General features: G+C 36.3%; 2 protein-coding genes across 2 annotated transcripts; one reads left to right on the top strand and one right to left on the bottom strand.

Moving 5' to 3' along the window:
• The first annotated feature begins 9,522 nt into the window (after positions 1 to 9,522).
• LOC124456973 (putative nuclease HARBI1) lies at positions 9,523 to 10,371 on the top strand. Its single transcript, XM_047007273.1, has one exon. It carries the CDS (start codon positions 9,523 to 9,525, stop codon positions 10,369 to 10,371), a length of 849 nt encoding a protein of 282 aa, XP_046863229.1.
• A 2,827-nt stretch (positions 10,372 to 13,198) lies between these two features.
• LOC124456972 lies at positions 13,199 to 15,999 on the bottom strand. The gene is given in 5 exon segments (XM_047007271.1): positions 13,199 to 13,700; positions 13,834 to 13,949; positions 14,026 to 14,110; positions 14,157 to 15,317; positions 15,320 to 15,999. Coding segments are annotated over 5 exon segments (2,418 nt in total). The 5' UTR covers positions 15,963 to 15,999; the 3' UTR covers positions 13,199 to 13,287.
• Positions 16,000 to 18,100: the final 2,101 nt, after the last annotated feature.

The following is an 18,100-nucleotide window of genomic DNA, read 5'->3' as shown; positions in this document are numbered from 1 at the left end:
GAAATGTGCCAGAATACAACAAACAGCACAAGATGGCAAAGGATTCCTTATTTCTTTTCCCAAAATTCCCCAACACCATCTTACAAATTGTCTGTAAGCAACATGCCTTTGCCTCTTATGCTCTGGTCCTTCAAAAGCACTTTTCCCATACTGCTGCTTGTATTGACTCCACGCCAATCTCAATAGCCAGTAATTTAAACATAAATTTTGGAATACAGGTTGTCAGTGATACATTCTGGAACATCAATACCCTCGAATTCAGCTGACTCTTCATTAATATCCCTGCAAGCAGCAATCTCTTTGCAACATATACATTCTTCATGTCTGTCCATTATTTGACAATGACCGCATGTACACCTTGAAAGAAGAAAGTCATTTACGGATTTGACTTTGGCGTATATTTCGTACACTTAATGAAAAAAAAAAATCAAATATTTGTAGATAACTATTACCAGTACTTATCTTGAAGTCTATTTGAGCCAGATTCAATTGAAGACTCAGCACTCGTTCCTTGCGAATTGTCTTCGGCGTCGCTACCCAAGTCGGTTTCAACCGGTTCATATGAGTAAGGCTGAATCATGTTTTCGACGCCATTATTTGCTCATTTTCCGAAATGTATCACTCACAACAGAGTGATCACTTGAAAATTCGTATGAATCATTCGTATCCATCACGTTATTTATTAAGCAAGTTTAAAATGATAAATACAGAGAGCTTTCACAAATGATTATGTGTTATGTGATGTTGATTGAAAGTTCCTTACCGCGCAGTGACGTCAAGAACGGAAGCCGCTGCTCGATCGCGGCTTCGCTCGCATGTATACAATGGCTGCAGCTTTTACAGCAAAACTTCATGATTTTGTGGTTTCATATCTCCGGTATAATTTTGATTGGAGCTTTCAAACTTTGGAATATGGTTTGTAAAAATAAAATCTTTCATTTGATAAAAAGTTTTTTTGGGGTCTGACTTCCCCTTTAAATAGATATAATAATACATAAATCCCAGCACAAAGATAACTCATAGTCTCTGAAGCAAGACAACAAAATAAGAATAATAAAGCGAAATAGCAATACAACATAAGAAGGCATTCCAGAGATACTAACAATCAAAGCTGAAACAGATATAAGAGATAAGTTATCCCAACAAGAAAACTAATTGCATAAAGACAATAGGGCTCTGCGAGGAGAAATAGAACAACTAACTAAATACTAAAGGAGACAAGGAGAATCATTGTGAAATGAAACGAATATTGATTAATCCATGTTTTATATACAATAGTGATTTTAATTATTCAAGAATAAGTCAAAGTAAATAATCACATAGAGCATAACAAAAGATTAAAGTACAACAGAAAAAAAACAATTGCTTTTGTATATTGGAGCTTTATTTACAACTTGAAGGCAGAAAGGAATCCTTGACTACCTTTATGCATAAAATCTCAATTTAGGATTAACTGCTAAAGGATAACATGCTTGTCGCAATTATCAGGGGCCGGTTGTATAAAGGTCTTAACTACTTTTAAACTACACTTTTTGCTGTTAGAAAGTAGTTAAATTTATCCACGCGGTTAAGTCGGTTGTATAAAAAGTAATTAGCGCTAACTGCAGTTAAAAGGTAGTTAAAGTTAACTATCCTATGGAGCATAGTTAACTTTTGAAAACACAGTCACGTTTACACTGAATCATTTGCATGGAAAGACGCTTTATTCCGTCACAAAAGGAAACATGAAGAAGATGCTGCTGTTCATCCGTGTAATAATTGTTTGAAAAGGTTTTATCGTAAGGACATGCTAAAGCAACATATGATTTACTGTCGAACAAATACTCGTAAAAGAAAGTCATGCGATTCTGATGATAGTACTAACCCAAGGAAAAACAGTAGACAGTTTAAACCGGCAAAGGTAAATTGAGCCCACCTGTTAAAGAGGAGAATGTTGAACCTTGCAACGCAGATGAATCTGCTTTTAATAACAAGTTAAAGAGGATTGAATTAAAACGAAAGAAGAATGAAAAGCATGATAAGTCAAAATTTCTTCTTAGTAAAACTAATTCAATTCTAAATCAGCTGACAAAAGAAGTTGAAACAAATAACGGCGGAAAATGGCTCATCGACGTTAGCGGAAAATGGCTCGACGTTAGCGTAAAATTTACTAAATCCAAACTGAATGGAGAACACAAATTCACTGAACAACACTTTCGAAGTCACTGCATGACAACGGTTGATTCTCACGAAATAGCTGATCAATTAAACGAAGCGAAGCAAAAGGTCATGCAGTCGCTGGCTTTATATCAAAAGGAAGGAAGTGGATGGACAGTTGAGAAAATTCATAATCTTCACTTAAATGTCGCAAGATACGGAGCCGCTGAAAGGATCTTGTTATATTTCATTACCTTATAAGCTTAGGAATACGAAAGCTATAATCAATGTTAAAAATACTGATAATAAGTGTTTTATGTGGTCTGTTCATGCAGCAGTTCATTCCGTTGAATGAAAAAGAAGTTCGGAAAAGATTTATTATTATAAGCTTTTTGAAGATGACCTTAAATTTGATGGAATTGAATTTCCTGTCGCCATCCACAAAATTGCATCGTTTGAGTGGCAGAACAAAATCTCAATCAATTTATTTGGCTTTGAGAACGTACTATTTCCAATTTACCTAACAAAACAACGTTTTAACACCCACGTCAATTTACTGATTTATTCAAGGGGAACTACACGACATTACTGTTTTATTAAAGATTTGAATAAACTGCTTCACGACCAAAGTCGAAGAAAAGCACGAATGTATTACTGTCGTCATTGCGCTTATGGATTTATTCGAGAAGATCATCTAGAACACCACCAAGCACACTGCTCTCAGCACAGTCCGCAACGCATAGAATTCCCTGACGAGAACAATGCATAACTGCTGATTAACTGCAATGTGATAAACGCCGATTTCGATAGTCTCACAAAAAAGATGGATTTGGCAATACAAAATCCCGAAAAATCCTTCACTGAAAAATACCAGAAGCATCAACCTTGTGGATTTTCACATGTCGTTGTGTCTAAAGTTGACGATACTCTAAACCATCAGTCGTGTATCTGGAGAAGACGCTGTTGACGAATTCTTGAGGTGCATAAAAAAAAAGTAAAAATATATCCGAGGGAAACTTGATTGGATCAAGGTCATGCGAATTGAGAAGAAGAACAAGCCTTTCAAAATGCAGTTAACTGTCATATTTGTTGATACAAATTAGGCTCAGATCGCGATAGAAGCCACTGCCATCTCACTGGAAAATATCGTGGATCTGCACACAATGATTGCAACTTGAACTATAGTTCTACTGGTCAAAACCCGTTACTCTTCACAACGTTCGTAGGTATGATTTGAATTTTATCAAGCCAGGTGTTGACAAACTCAAAGACAGAAAGATCAATTGCATTACCAATAACACCGAGAAGTACATCTTTTTCTCCATTGATAATTTGGATTTCATTGACTCTTTACAGTTTATGAATGCATCATTGGAAAATTAGTATCTAATCTAGCGAAAGATGGCGTTGAAATGTTTGCAACTAAAGCCTAGTTTCCATATAATCGTCCGAATCGTTTCAACGTTTTTGAAACGACTCAGACGATTATATGGAAACACTTTACGAACGATTGAGACGATCCATCCGATTGGACCGACTGCAAACGCTTGTATCGTCAGCAATTCTATCGAGACGATTGGGACGATCGTAAAACTTGGCTGACGATCATATGGAAACATTTTCAGACGATGGAAACAATTGAAACGCACGTCAAAATGGCGGCAACAAACAGCGATGAGTTTAACTCTCTACATTTTATGGAAGGACAGAAATACGAATGTCTTTATAATAAATTTAACAAAGATTATAAAAACAAGTTTGTCCGCTTCAACTGCTGGAAAAAAATTGCAGAACAATTCAACATTGATGCATCCGAAGCTGAGAAGAAATACAAGAATATCTGCACAGTGTATGGTAGATATCTTCGCAAAAAAAAAGTCAATTTCTTCTGGTTCAGGAAGAAATGCTGTACCTGTTCCTTCGGAAATGCCAATTTAGACTGGTTAACAATGCATATCAACCAGAGAGCTAATACTTCAACAAACATGTCATTTATTCAGGTAGACAATGGCGATGAAGAAAGTATGACAAGTTTAGACAGGGTCATTACAGATGTTGGGGACGTTGAAGAAGAAATCGATGATTGTCAAAGTGCGAACTCTCCACTATCATGCTTATCAAGCCCCAGTCCAGTCTCGTTTGAAAGTGAGTTAAAAACAAGACCACTAGCTGAAAAAATCAAAATAAAATCAAAACGTCCTTGGAGTGGAAAAAAATCAGCGGACAAATTTGATTCTGCCATTTTAAAAACAGCAACATCACTTGCAGGAGTAGCAGAGAGGGTATTACAAAAACCATAGGCTGCTAAAATGAGAAAATATGTAGAGAATGATGATGAAGATACTCTCTATTGCAGGAGTATTGGACAAAGAATGAAGCGCTTATCTCCACAGATGAAGGGATATCTAAAACTTCATTTTGAGCAAGCATTGTATCAAGCAGAATTTGGCTAAAACTAGGCTTAAAGAAATACATTGACAGCGATACAGTTCATTTGCTGTTGAGAAAAGGCGTATACCCCTATGTTACGTGTTCCCGAAAGAATAACTGTTAATTTTGGTTCTATTTCCACATGCAACAAAGATAGTGTGAACCAGTTATATTTCTCAAACAATTTATTAATCAACGCGTAAATACTAAAGTAGATAAGTGTCATAATAATAATATCAATAAGTATGAGTAAAACATATCTCCTCTGTCTAAGTACAACCGCGAGCGTTCTTTATACTTGAGCGTTCGTGAGTCCAACAATGACTCACAATATGTTTCCAAATAGATTAAAGGCACAGAAGCCAAAAGATAGTTATGGCACAAAAGCCAAGATAGTCGTCTGGTAGATTTTAGCTTAGGTAGTACTATGCCTCCTAAGTTTGTCTCCTCATAGGTTGCCCTCATAGGTTGTACTCAGTGGTCTAAACTACTTATATATTTATAATAACCCACATCCCATATGCAATACAGTATGTTACAGCAAGATAGAGTTAACCACAATAACAACAAATGCGGTTGCGGTTCTAAAATATGTTTACGCATGTAAGCAAGCTTCTAGAGCATGCAAGCAAGCTTCTAGATAGTGTCCTACTTAGTAATGACATTGCAAAATGGATTTTAAAGTTAAAATATAAAAATATGAAATTATAATATGATACAATAATAGTTTATAAATGATATTACATGATAGTAGTTGCTATCATGTAACACCCTATGACTACATGGATTGTGTGGAAAGACTTGAAGAGCCAACCTTGCTGGAGAAAGAATCCTTTTACCACATTCTAAACATGAACACATTTCAGATGAAGATTACACACACGCAACTAAAGTTTATGAAGAATTTAACGGTCAAACTATGGGAGATTATCACGATTTATACTTAAAGTCAGATGTTCTTCTTCTTGCACACGCGTTCAAGAATTTCCGAAGTGTAAGTCGCAAAGCATATAACTTATACCCTTGTCACTGTTACACAAGTCCTGGTCAAGCCTGGCAGGCATGTTTAAAAATAACAAAAGTTGAACCAGAGAAAACAAAACGTCCTATCTCATGTATTTCAATGACAATAACCTATACACCTAGGCAATGTCACAACCACTACCAACAGGTTAATTTGACTGGCTAACCAATCAAGAGATTGCAGAACTAAACATCACAGACGTTGCAGATGAATTTATTTTTCTAAGGTTCTACACTGTGCAAGAAGACGAAAAACTTCTCTTCTACATAAAAGAGAATTAAAGAGAGATATATAGCAACAGTTTTTGGAAAAATATGGAAAAAGAAAATGCAATGCATTAAAGATTATTTCTTAAACGGGGATTAGCTTTTTGATATCATTTGTCTGATCTAAATATTTCTAGATTGTGGAAGGAAGATCTTGGCAAAGTTTGAAGAACCGATATAATAATTATATAAAAAAGAGAAAGAATAGTAAGTAAATTAATAAACACATGTTTGTGTTCAGTTGAGTAAATGTCAAAAGAGATTTAATAGTTACAAGTGAACAAGATAAATTTATGTTTTCTATGGATTGTTGAAGCTTAAGTTTGATTTTGATATCAGAAAACGCACATTTAGCCTTGTTTTTTTTTGTCCATTTCTTGATTACAGACAGCAAAAATGAAAATAAGGAAATGATTCCCCAGTTGAAGATAAGATTGCTCTGAGAGCCATCATGTATGTTTTTTATGGTTTTTAGGGGACGATTGCATGGATCAATTTCAGCCCGGGCTTAGATTTTTAGCCTTGTTGGTGGGGCTAAAATCAGCAAGGGCATGTTATAATATCCCATCAAAATAATGTACGCGATTACATGAACAAATTTGTAGCCCTTGCTGACTTTCAGCATGCTTAATTGCATACCTATTGTTTATGTTGACGACAACAAAATGAAAGACAACTGGCAATCATGCTTCGTTAATCTAACATTTAACATTTATATTTTGTATATTATGTATATGTTAAAATAAAAAATTGTCTTCTTTTATTTTAATTTCCTATTTAGTTAAACATGAACTTTTTATTTGCCAGCATTGAAGCATTCCCAAGTATTGGATTGCAGCCATTAAAAACAACTAAGTCAACTTCATAGTTGAGATTGTTGCTAGGAATATGTAGTTTTAGTGTTCACTGCCCTACTGGCTTGAGTATCATTATACAGTTTTAGGACTTTTCGCGTGGCTTGCATCTTCTCTCCTGGGATTGCATCCACCGGTATTAGGTTACATGTCTCACCACTATCCAATTGAAATTTTATTTTTATCGATATTTTGGAAGACAATGATGATTATTTAAGACCTGCTGTTGGTGACGAATGTAAGAAGCATTTGCCCCAAATACATGAAATCAATCCCAGTGATGCTAAGGAAGCTTATTTATACTTAAAGAGTCATGTTGACCTGAATATTTTTTAAGACAAAAGAGAAACTCGCTTTATTAAAATAGTATTTTGAAAACTGAACTTAATCAAGTAATTTTAACAAAAACATTTTTACTGTCAATCAAACTTGATTTAAAATGTCAGTCATAACTACATTATCTACATTTCTTTGAGCTTAAACATAAGGCCAAATTTGTTGCAAACATGCTCTACGAATTTCTGAATTTCATCTCATGCGAATTTCTGTTTGCAAATAGAGAGTGTAACTTCAAACGGCTGAGCCCATATCTTATCACTTATTTTGAATTCTTCAATATATAGTGTAACTATTTCCTCTGTTGGTTGAATTGTTTTACCAAGTTTAAGCATAGCACTCAGAAAAACAGAGGCTGCAACTTTTGTGGATATTGGCAACAGAGGCTGCAACTTTCGTGGAGAATGTGACAAAGACATACAAACACACGCAAGAAGATACTATAGAAGAAATAAATTCCAAGCTAAAACTAATGGCTGACAACTTAAAAATTGCCTACCGAATAAACACCATGAACCATACTCCAGCATTCATATCTTTAAAGGACCACAAAACAGACTTTAAAACAACCACAAATGCTGCCTCATCAACCCCGCAAAAAGCCACCTCGGAAAAGTCAGCAAATTCATCCTAGACAACATCAACAACGTAATACAAAACAAACTAAAACTAAACCAATGGTGCAACACAACAGATGCTATCACTTGGTTTAAATCCATCACCGAAAAACAAAAAATCATTCATATCATTTGACATAGTACACTTTTACCCTTCGAACACCAAACACCTACTGGACAAATGCCTACCGTGGGCAAAACAATACACAACAACCACAGAAAAAGATCACACCATTATAAAACAAGCAAGAAAATCACTACTTTTCCACCAAAACAAAACATGGTCCAAATGCAACGCTACCAACACGTTTGATATAACCATGGGCAGCTTTGATGGAGTGGAAGTTTGCAAGCTTGTAGGGCTATTCTTACTCAACCAACTACAGCACTGGTACATGAACAATGTCGGTTTACACCGTGACGATGGCCTTGCAGTCATTAACACCAAATCTGGAAGACTCTGCGACAAAGAAAGAAAAACCCTCTCACACCTATTTGATGAGCTTGGACTAAAAATCACAGCGATGACAAACCATGAACGCACAAACTTCCTTGACGTAACCTTTGACCTTAGCAATGACACCTACCAACCATATAGAAAACACAACGAAGAGCCTCTTTACATTCACAGATTGTCCAAACACCCACCATTGGTATAACGCCAACTACCCACATGCATCAACAACCCAATTAACACACTCTCATCTAGCAAAGACACCTTCGAAAATGCCGCACCAATTTACAACCAAGCTCTTAAATAAAGCAGCTTCCCCACCCAACTCACCTTTAATACATCAAACATCAATAAACACACTACGTGCAACAGAAAACGTAACGTCACTTGGTTTAACCCACCAAACGTAAAAACACACATCGCCCACGACTTCCTACAACTTATGGACAAACATTTCCAACAAATACTATACTCTCCAAGATATTCAACCGACACACAATACACATAAGCTACTGCTGCGGCGAAAACATGAAAACTTTCATAACCAGACACAACAAGACTATTTTAAAAAGACTTAACCCAGAAAAAACTCTGAACATTATTACTACAAGTAAACAGAAACTTTAAGAGTTATTTTTATTTGATACTTACTAATCTTGCTGTCTTACTAGACATGCTTCTCTGGCATAACCAATTTGCTTGCATAAAACTGTATTATCTTACATGAACTTTTTAGTTGCAGTCATGTAGATTGTTATAGAGTCTGAACATATTTAATGGTTTGACCTTTTGTAAATTTTAGATACACACGAAGATCGTGACTAAGGGGCCATTTATATGGTCTCGGGTACTAGGGTTACCCTACTGCCCGAGACAAAGTTGTCTAGCGTTTACATGAGAGATTGCACGCTCTCTTTTTAACTCGTTCCCAGTTCACTCTACACTCAACAAAATCCAAGATGGATAACGCAGAAATTGTATTTTCTATATGCCCATAATTTTGAATATAGTGTTGGTTCTTTCCATGTTAGATGCATGTATTACATTACTTACTGTGCAACAGCAAATGCAGCAAGATATTCTCCTGTGCTTGGGCACAGCTAAGGAAAATCCTCATGTTTTGAAAGCAAAACGAAAAATTACAAGTCGACGAGGAAGATTTCGTTCATGCTGGCAGAAGCCCGGTAGGACAGAGCGATGGTGGAGTAATCTCTGGCTCGGTGAACTTGATCTCCAGGAGTGGAACTTGAATCTTCGCATGAGCAAAGACGATTTCATGAAATTGGTTCAAGAACTCGAACCTTTTATTAAACCAAATTTTGCAACTCCTAATTGGACAGCAGTTTCAGTCGAAAAAAAAGTAGCATTAACTTTATATTTTCTTAAAGATACTGGCTCTATTTGAATGACTGCAAACTCCTTTGGAGTTGCTACACCAACTGTCTCCAAAACTGTCAACGAAGTCTGTCGAGCAATCAGCAAATATCTTGGTCCCAAGTACATCAAGTTACCACAATCTTCTGAAGAAATGAGAGAATTGATCATAAGGTTTGAATCAAAGCATGGTTTCCCTCAAGCCTATGGATGCATAGACGGCACCCACATTGCTATCCAACAACCATTAGAGAACTCTCACGATTATTTTTCTTACAAGATGAAATATACCTTGAACATCCAAGCAGTTTGTGACTATAGAGGGTTATTCCTTGACGTTGACTGCCGATGGCCAGGGAGTGTGCACGATGCTAAAGTTTTTAGTAACTCTAAAATAAACGAAATGCTGAGAGAAAACAAGTTGCCTAGTGTTTATCGGAATTTAGTTCCAGGCCATGACAAGGTATCATCTCTGCTTCTTGCGGACCCAGCTTATCCATTACTGCCATATTGCATGACTGAGTTTGAATGTTGCAAGAGTAATGAAGAAGTCATTTTTAACAATCTGTTGCGATCCTCAAGGAATCAGATTGAGTGTGCCTTTGGACGATTGAAAGCTAGATGGCAAAAACTTAACACTGTACTAAACCTGAAGAATGAAAATGTTCCTTATATGATATATGCATGTTTTGTTTTACATAACTTTTGTCAATTACACGGAATTCACGACGATGATGATGGTGTTTTGAAGCAAATTAAATATGATAGGGAAGTACAACCAGATATTCAGCAAGACTTGATTTTCTCTTGTAATACTGCTGAAGGAACATCTACCAGAAAGACAATAGTTGCTTTTCTAAAGGAACACACTGAACTCTAATTTTTTACTTGAGTTTTAATAGTGAATAAAGCTACAAAAGTATCTGTTTTTAATTTCTCTGATTTGATACCAGTACAAGTCAGCCGAAATCACATTACATAACAATCATAAGTAGTAACTGAAGTTTTGTTTCTGTGCATAAACAATACAATAAATTTATAAACTAGTCCTCATATAGCTATTAAACAAAATAATAATCTTCCCCAGCTAACATATAAGTTACTGCAACTAATGCAATGTTTCATGAGTTTCACTTGAATAAGAGAAAGATGTGTTTGGGGTGGAAAATGACAATGATTGATTAAAATCATATGGAAAACACCAGGAATAATTTCTTCTAGGTTGGGAGAAGCTATTTCCAATAGACAACATTGCTTGGGTCATTCCTTGTCTCATTTCTTTCAAAGTAGAAGACATGTTTTCAATTGCACGAGCTGTTGTTTTAGATGATTCCTTAAAACATTCAAGCATTTCTCTTCTCATTTCTGTGTCTTCCTTTGCGGCGTCCATCAGCTTCTGGTCTCGTTGTGCTGCTGATAATCTCTTCTCTAGATTTTTACGCTTATTGTCTATTAGCCGTGGCACATTTGAAGATGATAGATCAATTTTTCTTTTTTGTGCAAAAGCAGAAGAAAATGTAGAGCCAATATTTTCTGCATATAAACTATCCAACTCTGATTCACTGTTTTCTACATCTGCATCTAATGTACTCAAAGGTGTTTCAGGGCGAGAGCAATCTATTTACAAAAAATAAGTAACCACATAAGAAAGGAGCACTACATTAGATTAGACTCTTGCGCAAAAGAATGACCGGTTTTTATTGAAAGTTATACCTACCACAGAAGATCAAATTTCTGTATTTTGTGACGACAACTGAACAGAATCTTGTAGCAGAATATTTAAAATTGTTTATTATTTATTACCTGACTGTTCTTTCCCAGAATAATTGATACTTTGTGTATCCACTCCAAAAGATAGAGAATCTGTAGAAGGAGAGCCACTCCAGATTATAGCAAGTTTGTCAAAATATTCCAAAACGATTTTCCCACTACCACTTCTACGGCCGCTAGTAATTGCTTTCGAGTAGTCTTGTCTAATACTTTTATTTTCTCTTTATACGAAGGTAACCAACTTTAATTTGTTTTAAATCCAAATCATGGCCTGTCTTATACTGATCGTATTCGTCTTTTGTCATTTCTTTGACAGGTTTTTCGGGTTCACACGCTTGTTGGGGACCAAAATCTTCTTGATATGATTTGGCAAGAATTTTCCTCACTTCCTCGTACAGACGTACTTTGTCGGCATTGAAGTCAATTGAGTTAAATTCGGACATATTTTTATATTCTTGAAATGCACTTATTAATGCATCAATCATTTGGGGAGACCAAGACGATTTTTTTGACTTCTTACTTGAAGAAGCTTTGCTTGCACTTGCTCCGTTATTCCAGTTGCTCGTATTCGCCGCCATATTGCTGCAATATTTACATTACTTTGCGCATGCGTTATCCAAAACTTGTCCCTGGTGCCAGGGCCAAAGTGTTTATATGACAGAAACTTGTCTCGTCAAGTAGGGTTACCCTCTTTCCTAAACAGTGTAAACCTACTCCTAGGGTTACCCTGTGCGAAAGAATTTCTCATGTAAACGCTCGCTGCTAATCTAGTATAAAATTATAATAACTAAGCCCTCCCAGGGTGTCTCCGGCAGTAGGGTAACCCTAGTACCCGAGACCATATAAACGGCCCCTAAAACACCACACGAGTACATTCGAGTAACATACGAGTACAAACGAGTGACATACGACTATTTTCTGGTCAACAAATGATAAACAACACAATTTCTTCAATAAATTGATATTTGCGTTTATTTTTCCTTGTATTTGTGTGGACTTTGGGCAACCATTTGATGGATTTAAATACTGAAAAGGTATTTTACTTTCATACTACATTCATTTGTATGTTTTAGTTGAATTTGTTATAGATATTTTGTCGATACGATTTGCCAGTATTTGAGCGCTTTTTGACACACTTTCACCTAGGAAATACATATTTATGAAAGCGATTAAATAAACAACGTATAAATAATGTACGGTGGCCCGTATGTGCCACAGCTTCTGCGTAGAAATATGTAGCTGTTGCATACAAATCAAGTTTCTACGTACAAACCCGAGTGTTCTCCGTACAAATATAATGTTGCTCCATGGAAAACGAACTGCTCCACACAAATGTTAACCTTCTGCTTGTTGAAATGCTACTTCTCCACACTTAAAGAAAGGTTGCTACGAGCAAATAATCCCTTCTCCACGCTGAAATTATCTTTCTCTATACAAATAAACATACCGAACACTCTCTTACCCCCTGGCAAAAATAACACACGTGCACACACTCAACGTCGGGGGGGGGTAACTGCTCCTAATTACTGATTTTTAATTTGTCAACTGACTGTAGTTTGGCGATAACGGTTACCAGTTAAGAAATAAAAGATGTATAAATGACCTGCTAAAATGATCAATTGCGAAAATTGCCTTAACATATGTCGAGACAATTATAGATTTTGCGAAGAATGTGGACATCAGCTGGTGCAGCTTGTAGGTTTGTACAAATCGTAACGATTTTAATCATTTGGATCTTACTATTTATGCACGAGTCAATTCCAAGAGTTACCATCCCCCCCCGGGACTTTGGCCGGGCATTTGATTTTTTTTGTTTTAATAGTTCAATTTCCCCGCTGCTGGGGAAAGGCAAGAAGGCAAATACTCAGCCCCCGGGCAAGCTGCCAATGGCAAATGCCCCGCTCCGGGACCAAGTAATTTTAAATTACGAAAATTAGGAACACTTTTTAATACTTTATTAAACTAACACAAACTAACACATATATCCTATAAAAAATAAATGTGGTAAAAGAAATTCGTTCCCTTGTTACTTTCCCTTGCTCCGCTTTTCTCTTGCTGCTTTTGCTTTTCCAGCACCTCTTTTCCTGTTCACAGAAATTTGCGTCAAGTGCTGAATCCACAAGTTGACATCCTCGGTTGACAGCAAACATTTCTTGGCAAGCATGCTTATGTCAGCATCCTCTACACATCCGCCACTGTGACTCTTGTGAAAGTCTGCCAGTATTTCAGACGGCGGCGGGCTCCTTATAGCTTTGCCAACTGCATATAAATTTAGCAGCTCTGATACATTGGTGACATAATGCCCATAGCAATCTCCCGTGCATGTTTTGCAATCCTCCCCTCCCCAAGGTCTCTTTGCATCAGCAACTGGGTAAGGAAAAAAACTACACGATGGTCCGTCTGGATACCAGGAGATGGGAATCGGTAGATTTCTTCCACCTTATAAAATATCAACAAGAGTGCAATTTGATTTAAAGTTTAAGGGACGTAATAACAATATGCACTTTTAACACCTTAAAAATATTACTTTAACAATTAAAGCAAAATATACAACTCTTTCCGATTAATGTACCTTGTTCTTTGCAGGCACTACAAACAAATTTCTCCAAATTTTGTGCTTCTTCCTCTGTTGTCTTTACACAATCCCCATGTAACCACTGTCCGCATTGATCACAACATATCATAAATCTACAAAGATCGATCCAAATGACTTGTTAGCTACAACGATTATCAAATACAAGTTTTTAAAGCTGAGGAAAGTTACCTCTTAGTGTCTTCAGAGGAACCACAAATGCAAAAGCTGCCTCCAAATGTAGAAATACCTTCTGCTGACTTTGGTTGTTTGAACGCTAATAAAAAATTAAAAAAATATTTGTTAGTTCAATTTAAGTTTACTAAATTTATTGATTTTCTCAGATTTATTTCTCTTTGATATTTTACCTTCCTGACACAGTGGATGTGGGCATCCTGATTTACCACAACACCTCAGCATAAAAACATATTTTTCCGGCAAACTTTTATCCATATGATTGTTTCGTACGTCCCAAATTTCCGAAAAATAGTCAAACAAACTGGGATTTTTGTTTTTCAGACTTAGCCTTTCTTTTTTAGTTCCTTTCAGAAATATTAATAGCTTATTTCTCCGTGACACGAAATCATGGTTTTCTGCACCCCTTATCAAATGAATAACAGTATTCATACATGGCGTTCCATCAACACGACTAATGTATTGATCAATGGCAGCAGACATGTTTTTTTCGTGCTTTTTCTTGTCAAATTCTCCATTATCTGAATATGGTGAACCATGTAAAGTCGATGGAATGAATGTGTTTGAATGCCCACGACTTAAACACCCATTTTGTAGCTCGACACGATTGAGGTAGCTGTCACCACTGCACCGGGTTGTTACAAGTGTCACCTTTGTTTTCTTGTTTACATGCCGTTCGCACCACATAAATTGAACTTCAGCATGGGAAGGGCCCTCGTCTGTCGCACCATCAACTCTAATACACTCAAATTCTTTAGCTTTCTTGTTGGTATTATGAAATGCTGATGCAATCACATCCATATTTTCGACAACAGACAGATCTGCGCTGTGTTGTGCTGGCGATTTTTCATGAAGTCCAGATGCTTTTACCACTCCAACACACTGTTCAACTGTGTTGGATGTCTTTGAAAAGTTATAGCTTGTAACTTGCAATTGTGCTTGATATTTATTAAGAAAGTCAGGGCGGGTAGTAAGAGTTGGTTTCACTGATAATACAGGAAAGTTTTTATGGGTAAATGTGGAGTCTAATCGAAAGCCAGCTTGATCATCTCTATTGACAAGCAACATGTGGCTCCCATCTTTTTGTAATTGATTCAGAGACTTATACATGGAACGACTCCACTTGCAATCAGGATTAAACTTTAATGTAAAACCTTTCCTCGCTCTCATGTATTTGACATTGGCAACACCACTGTACCGTTTAGATGAGCGATGTCGTTTATGTTTTGGTACACATAATTGAACTACTGATCCATAGCTGAAGTGTCTACCATAATGTTCTTGAAGTTTTCTTTTATTTTACCATATGTGATGCGCTGTGATGATTTAATATCCCCAGAAAATGTGTACACACCAGTTCTGCGCCAACGATCAGCTCCTACATCACTTTCCTCAACGATGTTCTCGATGACTTCACCAATGTCATTATACTTATCCAATATTCTTTTCGTAGACTTTGATATTCTCTTCCGAAGAAATCGTTTTCCCTGAATTTCTTTAAACATTCTTTTTCTGTTATTATCTTTTATTTTTCGTAGCTTACTATGAATTGATTCTTGATGATTTAGTCGTTTCAGGTTCTCTTCTTCCGATTCTTCGCAACTTGAATCAGTAGAGGAGAGTGAAATAGTTTGCACAATTTCTTCGCTTTGTTCAATTGCTTGCAGATAAGCAGCACGTGATTGCTCAATTAACTGAACTTCCTCTTCGCTGAATCCAAGTTTTGGTAAAAGCAATGCAATTTCAATCATTAACGAGTCAACTACTGATTCGTCTTCGGAGCGAAATTTGGATTGTAGCAGGACAACAAACGCAAACCAATTAAAAGAGACTTCTTTAAGTAATTTCGCTGCTTTTTGAATGTTACTCTCACCTCTACACTTATCCTTTACACTTTCCTCTCTAAATTCTATCTCAGGAACATATTCTTCCATGTTACTGCCACTGTCATTGCTTGAACTTCCATAGTCCATTTCCACAAATGAATCCGAACTGCTTATAAAGTAATTATCAATGTTTTCACCACACGATAGCAAGAACTGTTTTTGCTCAGACTTTGCTAAAGCTGAGTGTCTATCCTTTATTTCCTTCATCGTGAGTGCAGTTTTGTTGATATTATTAGCTCTCTCTTTAAGTCTTGATATCCCATAAAGTTGACTTGATCTCCTTCTAGATAGATTTTGAGTGCTGCACACAGTATGTTTCAACAAAGTTTTTTCAACGTCTCCTTGGGCAACAGAAAACATCACGTCATAGTCTTTTGGCTGTAAGTAGGACTTGTTCTTAGAAGTCATAAAATTTGATTGTATCTTCTTCGCAAGCAAGGCATAGTCTTCTAGTGCTTTTTTCTTCTCAGTGACTTAAATTGCATCATTTACACTGAGAGCAGAAACTGGCATCTGAAGCATTTTTCTTTTAGCTTTTCCACTATTATATGGAATGTTACTGAAACATCTATTCCAAAGACAAGGTAAAGTTACTATGTTTTCATTAAGAATCATGGTTGCAGCATCAATCAACGAGTAACACTTCAAACACAAAGGTAGACTGCTGTGTATTTCTTTACATCTTGCCTTCTTGGCAACTATATATTCTGATAAACTTAAACCCTCAAATAAACTAACATAAACTTTAACAAATTCTGTGACTGTCTGCACTTTACAGTCTGTAAGTTTTCTATGTTCTTGGGTCCGCAAAATGTTAACTAAATCTTTCATTGTTCTCGTGTGTGAAACCCCTTGGTAATGTAATGTACATGGGGCTCTAAACTCATAAAAAAGAGTTTTCATCATCTAGATGATTGGATCCTGCTTTGACATCAGTGTGCACAGGATCTGCTTGTCGCAAACAAACAATTTCTTCTCCATTTACTATAGATGAGTTGTGATGCTCCAAACATTTCATGTCTTCCTCTTCTTGATGCTTTACCACATCAATTTTAATCTTCTTTTTTATATCTTCGCTTTCATTACCAGCTGCCAACTGTTCTGTTGCATAAACTATTTCATTGCTTGCAGTTTGGATTTTCCTTTTCAATTCCGGAACTCTCCCATCAAGCGATCCTCTATCACTTGAGCTATTGAGTTCTTCTTCTTCACTAGTACTACTGTCAAGTATCAACGTATCATCACTTCCTGGACGATTGATCGCTTTCACAATCTTGGTGTTGCTAATATTTGAATCATCTGGTTTCTTTTGCATAAAATGCCTTATATCCCTATGCAGTACATTTTCACACTCACTGGAAGATGCCTTACTTCTACAATCATCACTTTTCTTTTCCTGATACCATTTGTGTTTTTGCTGCTTCTTTAGCAGATGATTGTATTTTTTCTTTAATTTATTCTGCTCCACTATCATCTTTCGTTTCTCATTGTACAGTTTAGTACATAATTCAAAATCATGGATCGCTTTTGCTCTATTCATGTCCTTTTCAAGTTTATCTATCAATGTGGTCAGGCTCTCAATTTGGCTTGAAGATGATGTCAGCTCTTGGTTTTGTTCTGCAGTTGACATTTTTTTTCTTTTTGACGAATGTGTACCTTCAAACTTTGATCGCGATCCAGACTTCTTTTTGAAAATGTATGAAGCACATGCCTTTTCTTCAGCTTCCAATTTCAGCTGGGAACGGTCATAAAGCTTAACTGGGGCATCTTGTGTTATAGCAAATGCTGCATCATTCACTGCCTTTTGCCAGCTTGACAGTTTGGCATTGCTTTTAAATCTGCCATAAATCTTACTCTGTTCTAACATAACATCAGTACTCATGCATGGAGACACATTTATTGGAAATGAAAGCTTGTTGGTGGTATCTTCTCCAGATGAAACTCCTTGTGCCTTTTGATATACATGCTGCTCAATATTTTTTTCTTTAAGCTGTTGAAATTTATGTTTAAATTTCAACAAAAGACCCTGCTTCTTAATCATTGCCTTAATTGACTCAGTTGTCAAAAGAACAAAGGCATCACCATCAATTTCATTCTCTAAAGTATATAAAATATTTTTTCAGCATACCTATCAATAAGATCCTTATATATACTCACAAAATACATTTATTGTTCCATACTCTTAA

This window comes from Xenia sp. Carnegie-2017, unplaced genomic scaffold (assembly GCF_021976095.1).
Source record: "Xenia sp. Carnegie-2017 unplaced genomic scaffold, XeniaSp_v1 HiC_scaffold_6, whole genome shotgun sequence".
NCBI lineage: Eukaryota > Metazoa > Cnidaria > Anthozoa > Malacalcyonacea > Xeniidae > Xenia > Xenia sp. Carnegie-2017.
This window is presented reverse-complemented; position numbering and strand designations above follow the sequence as displayed.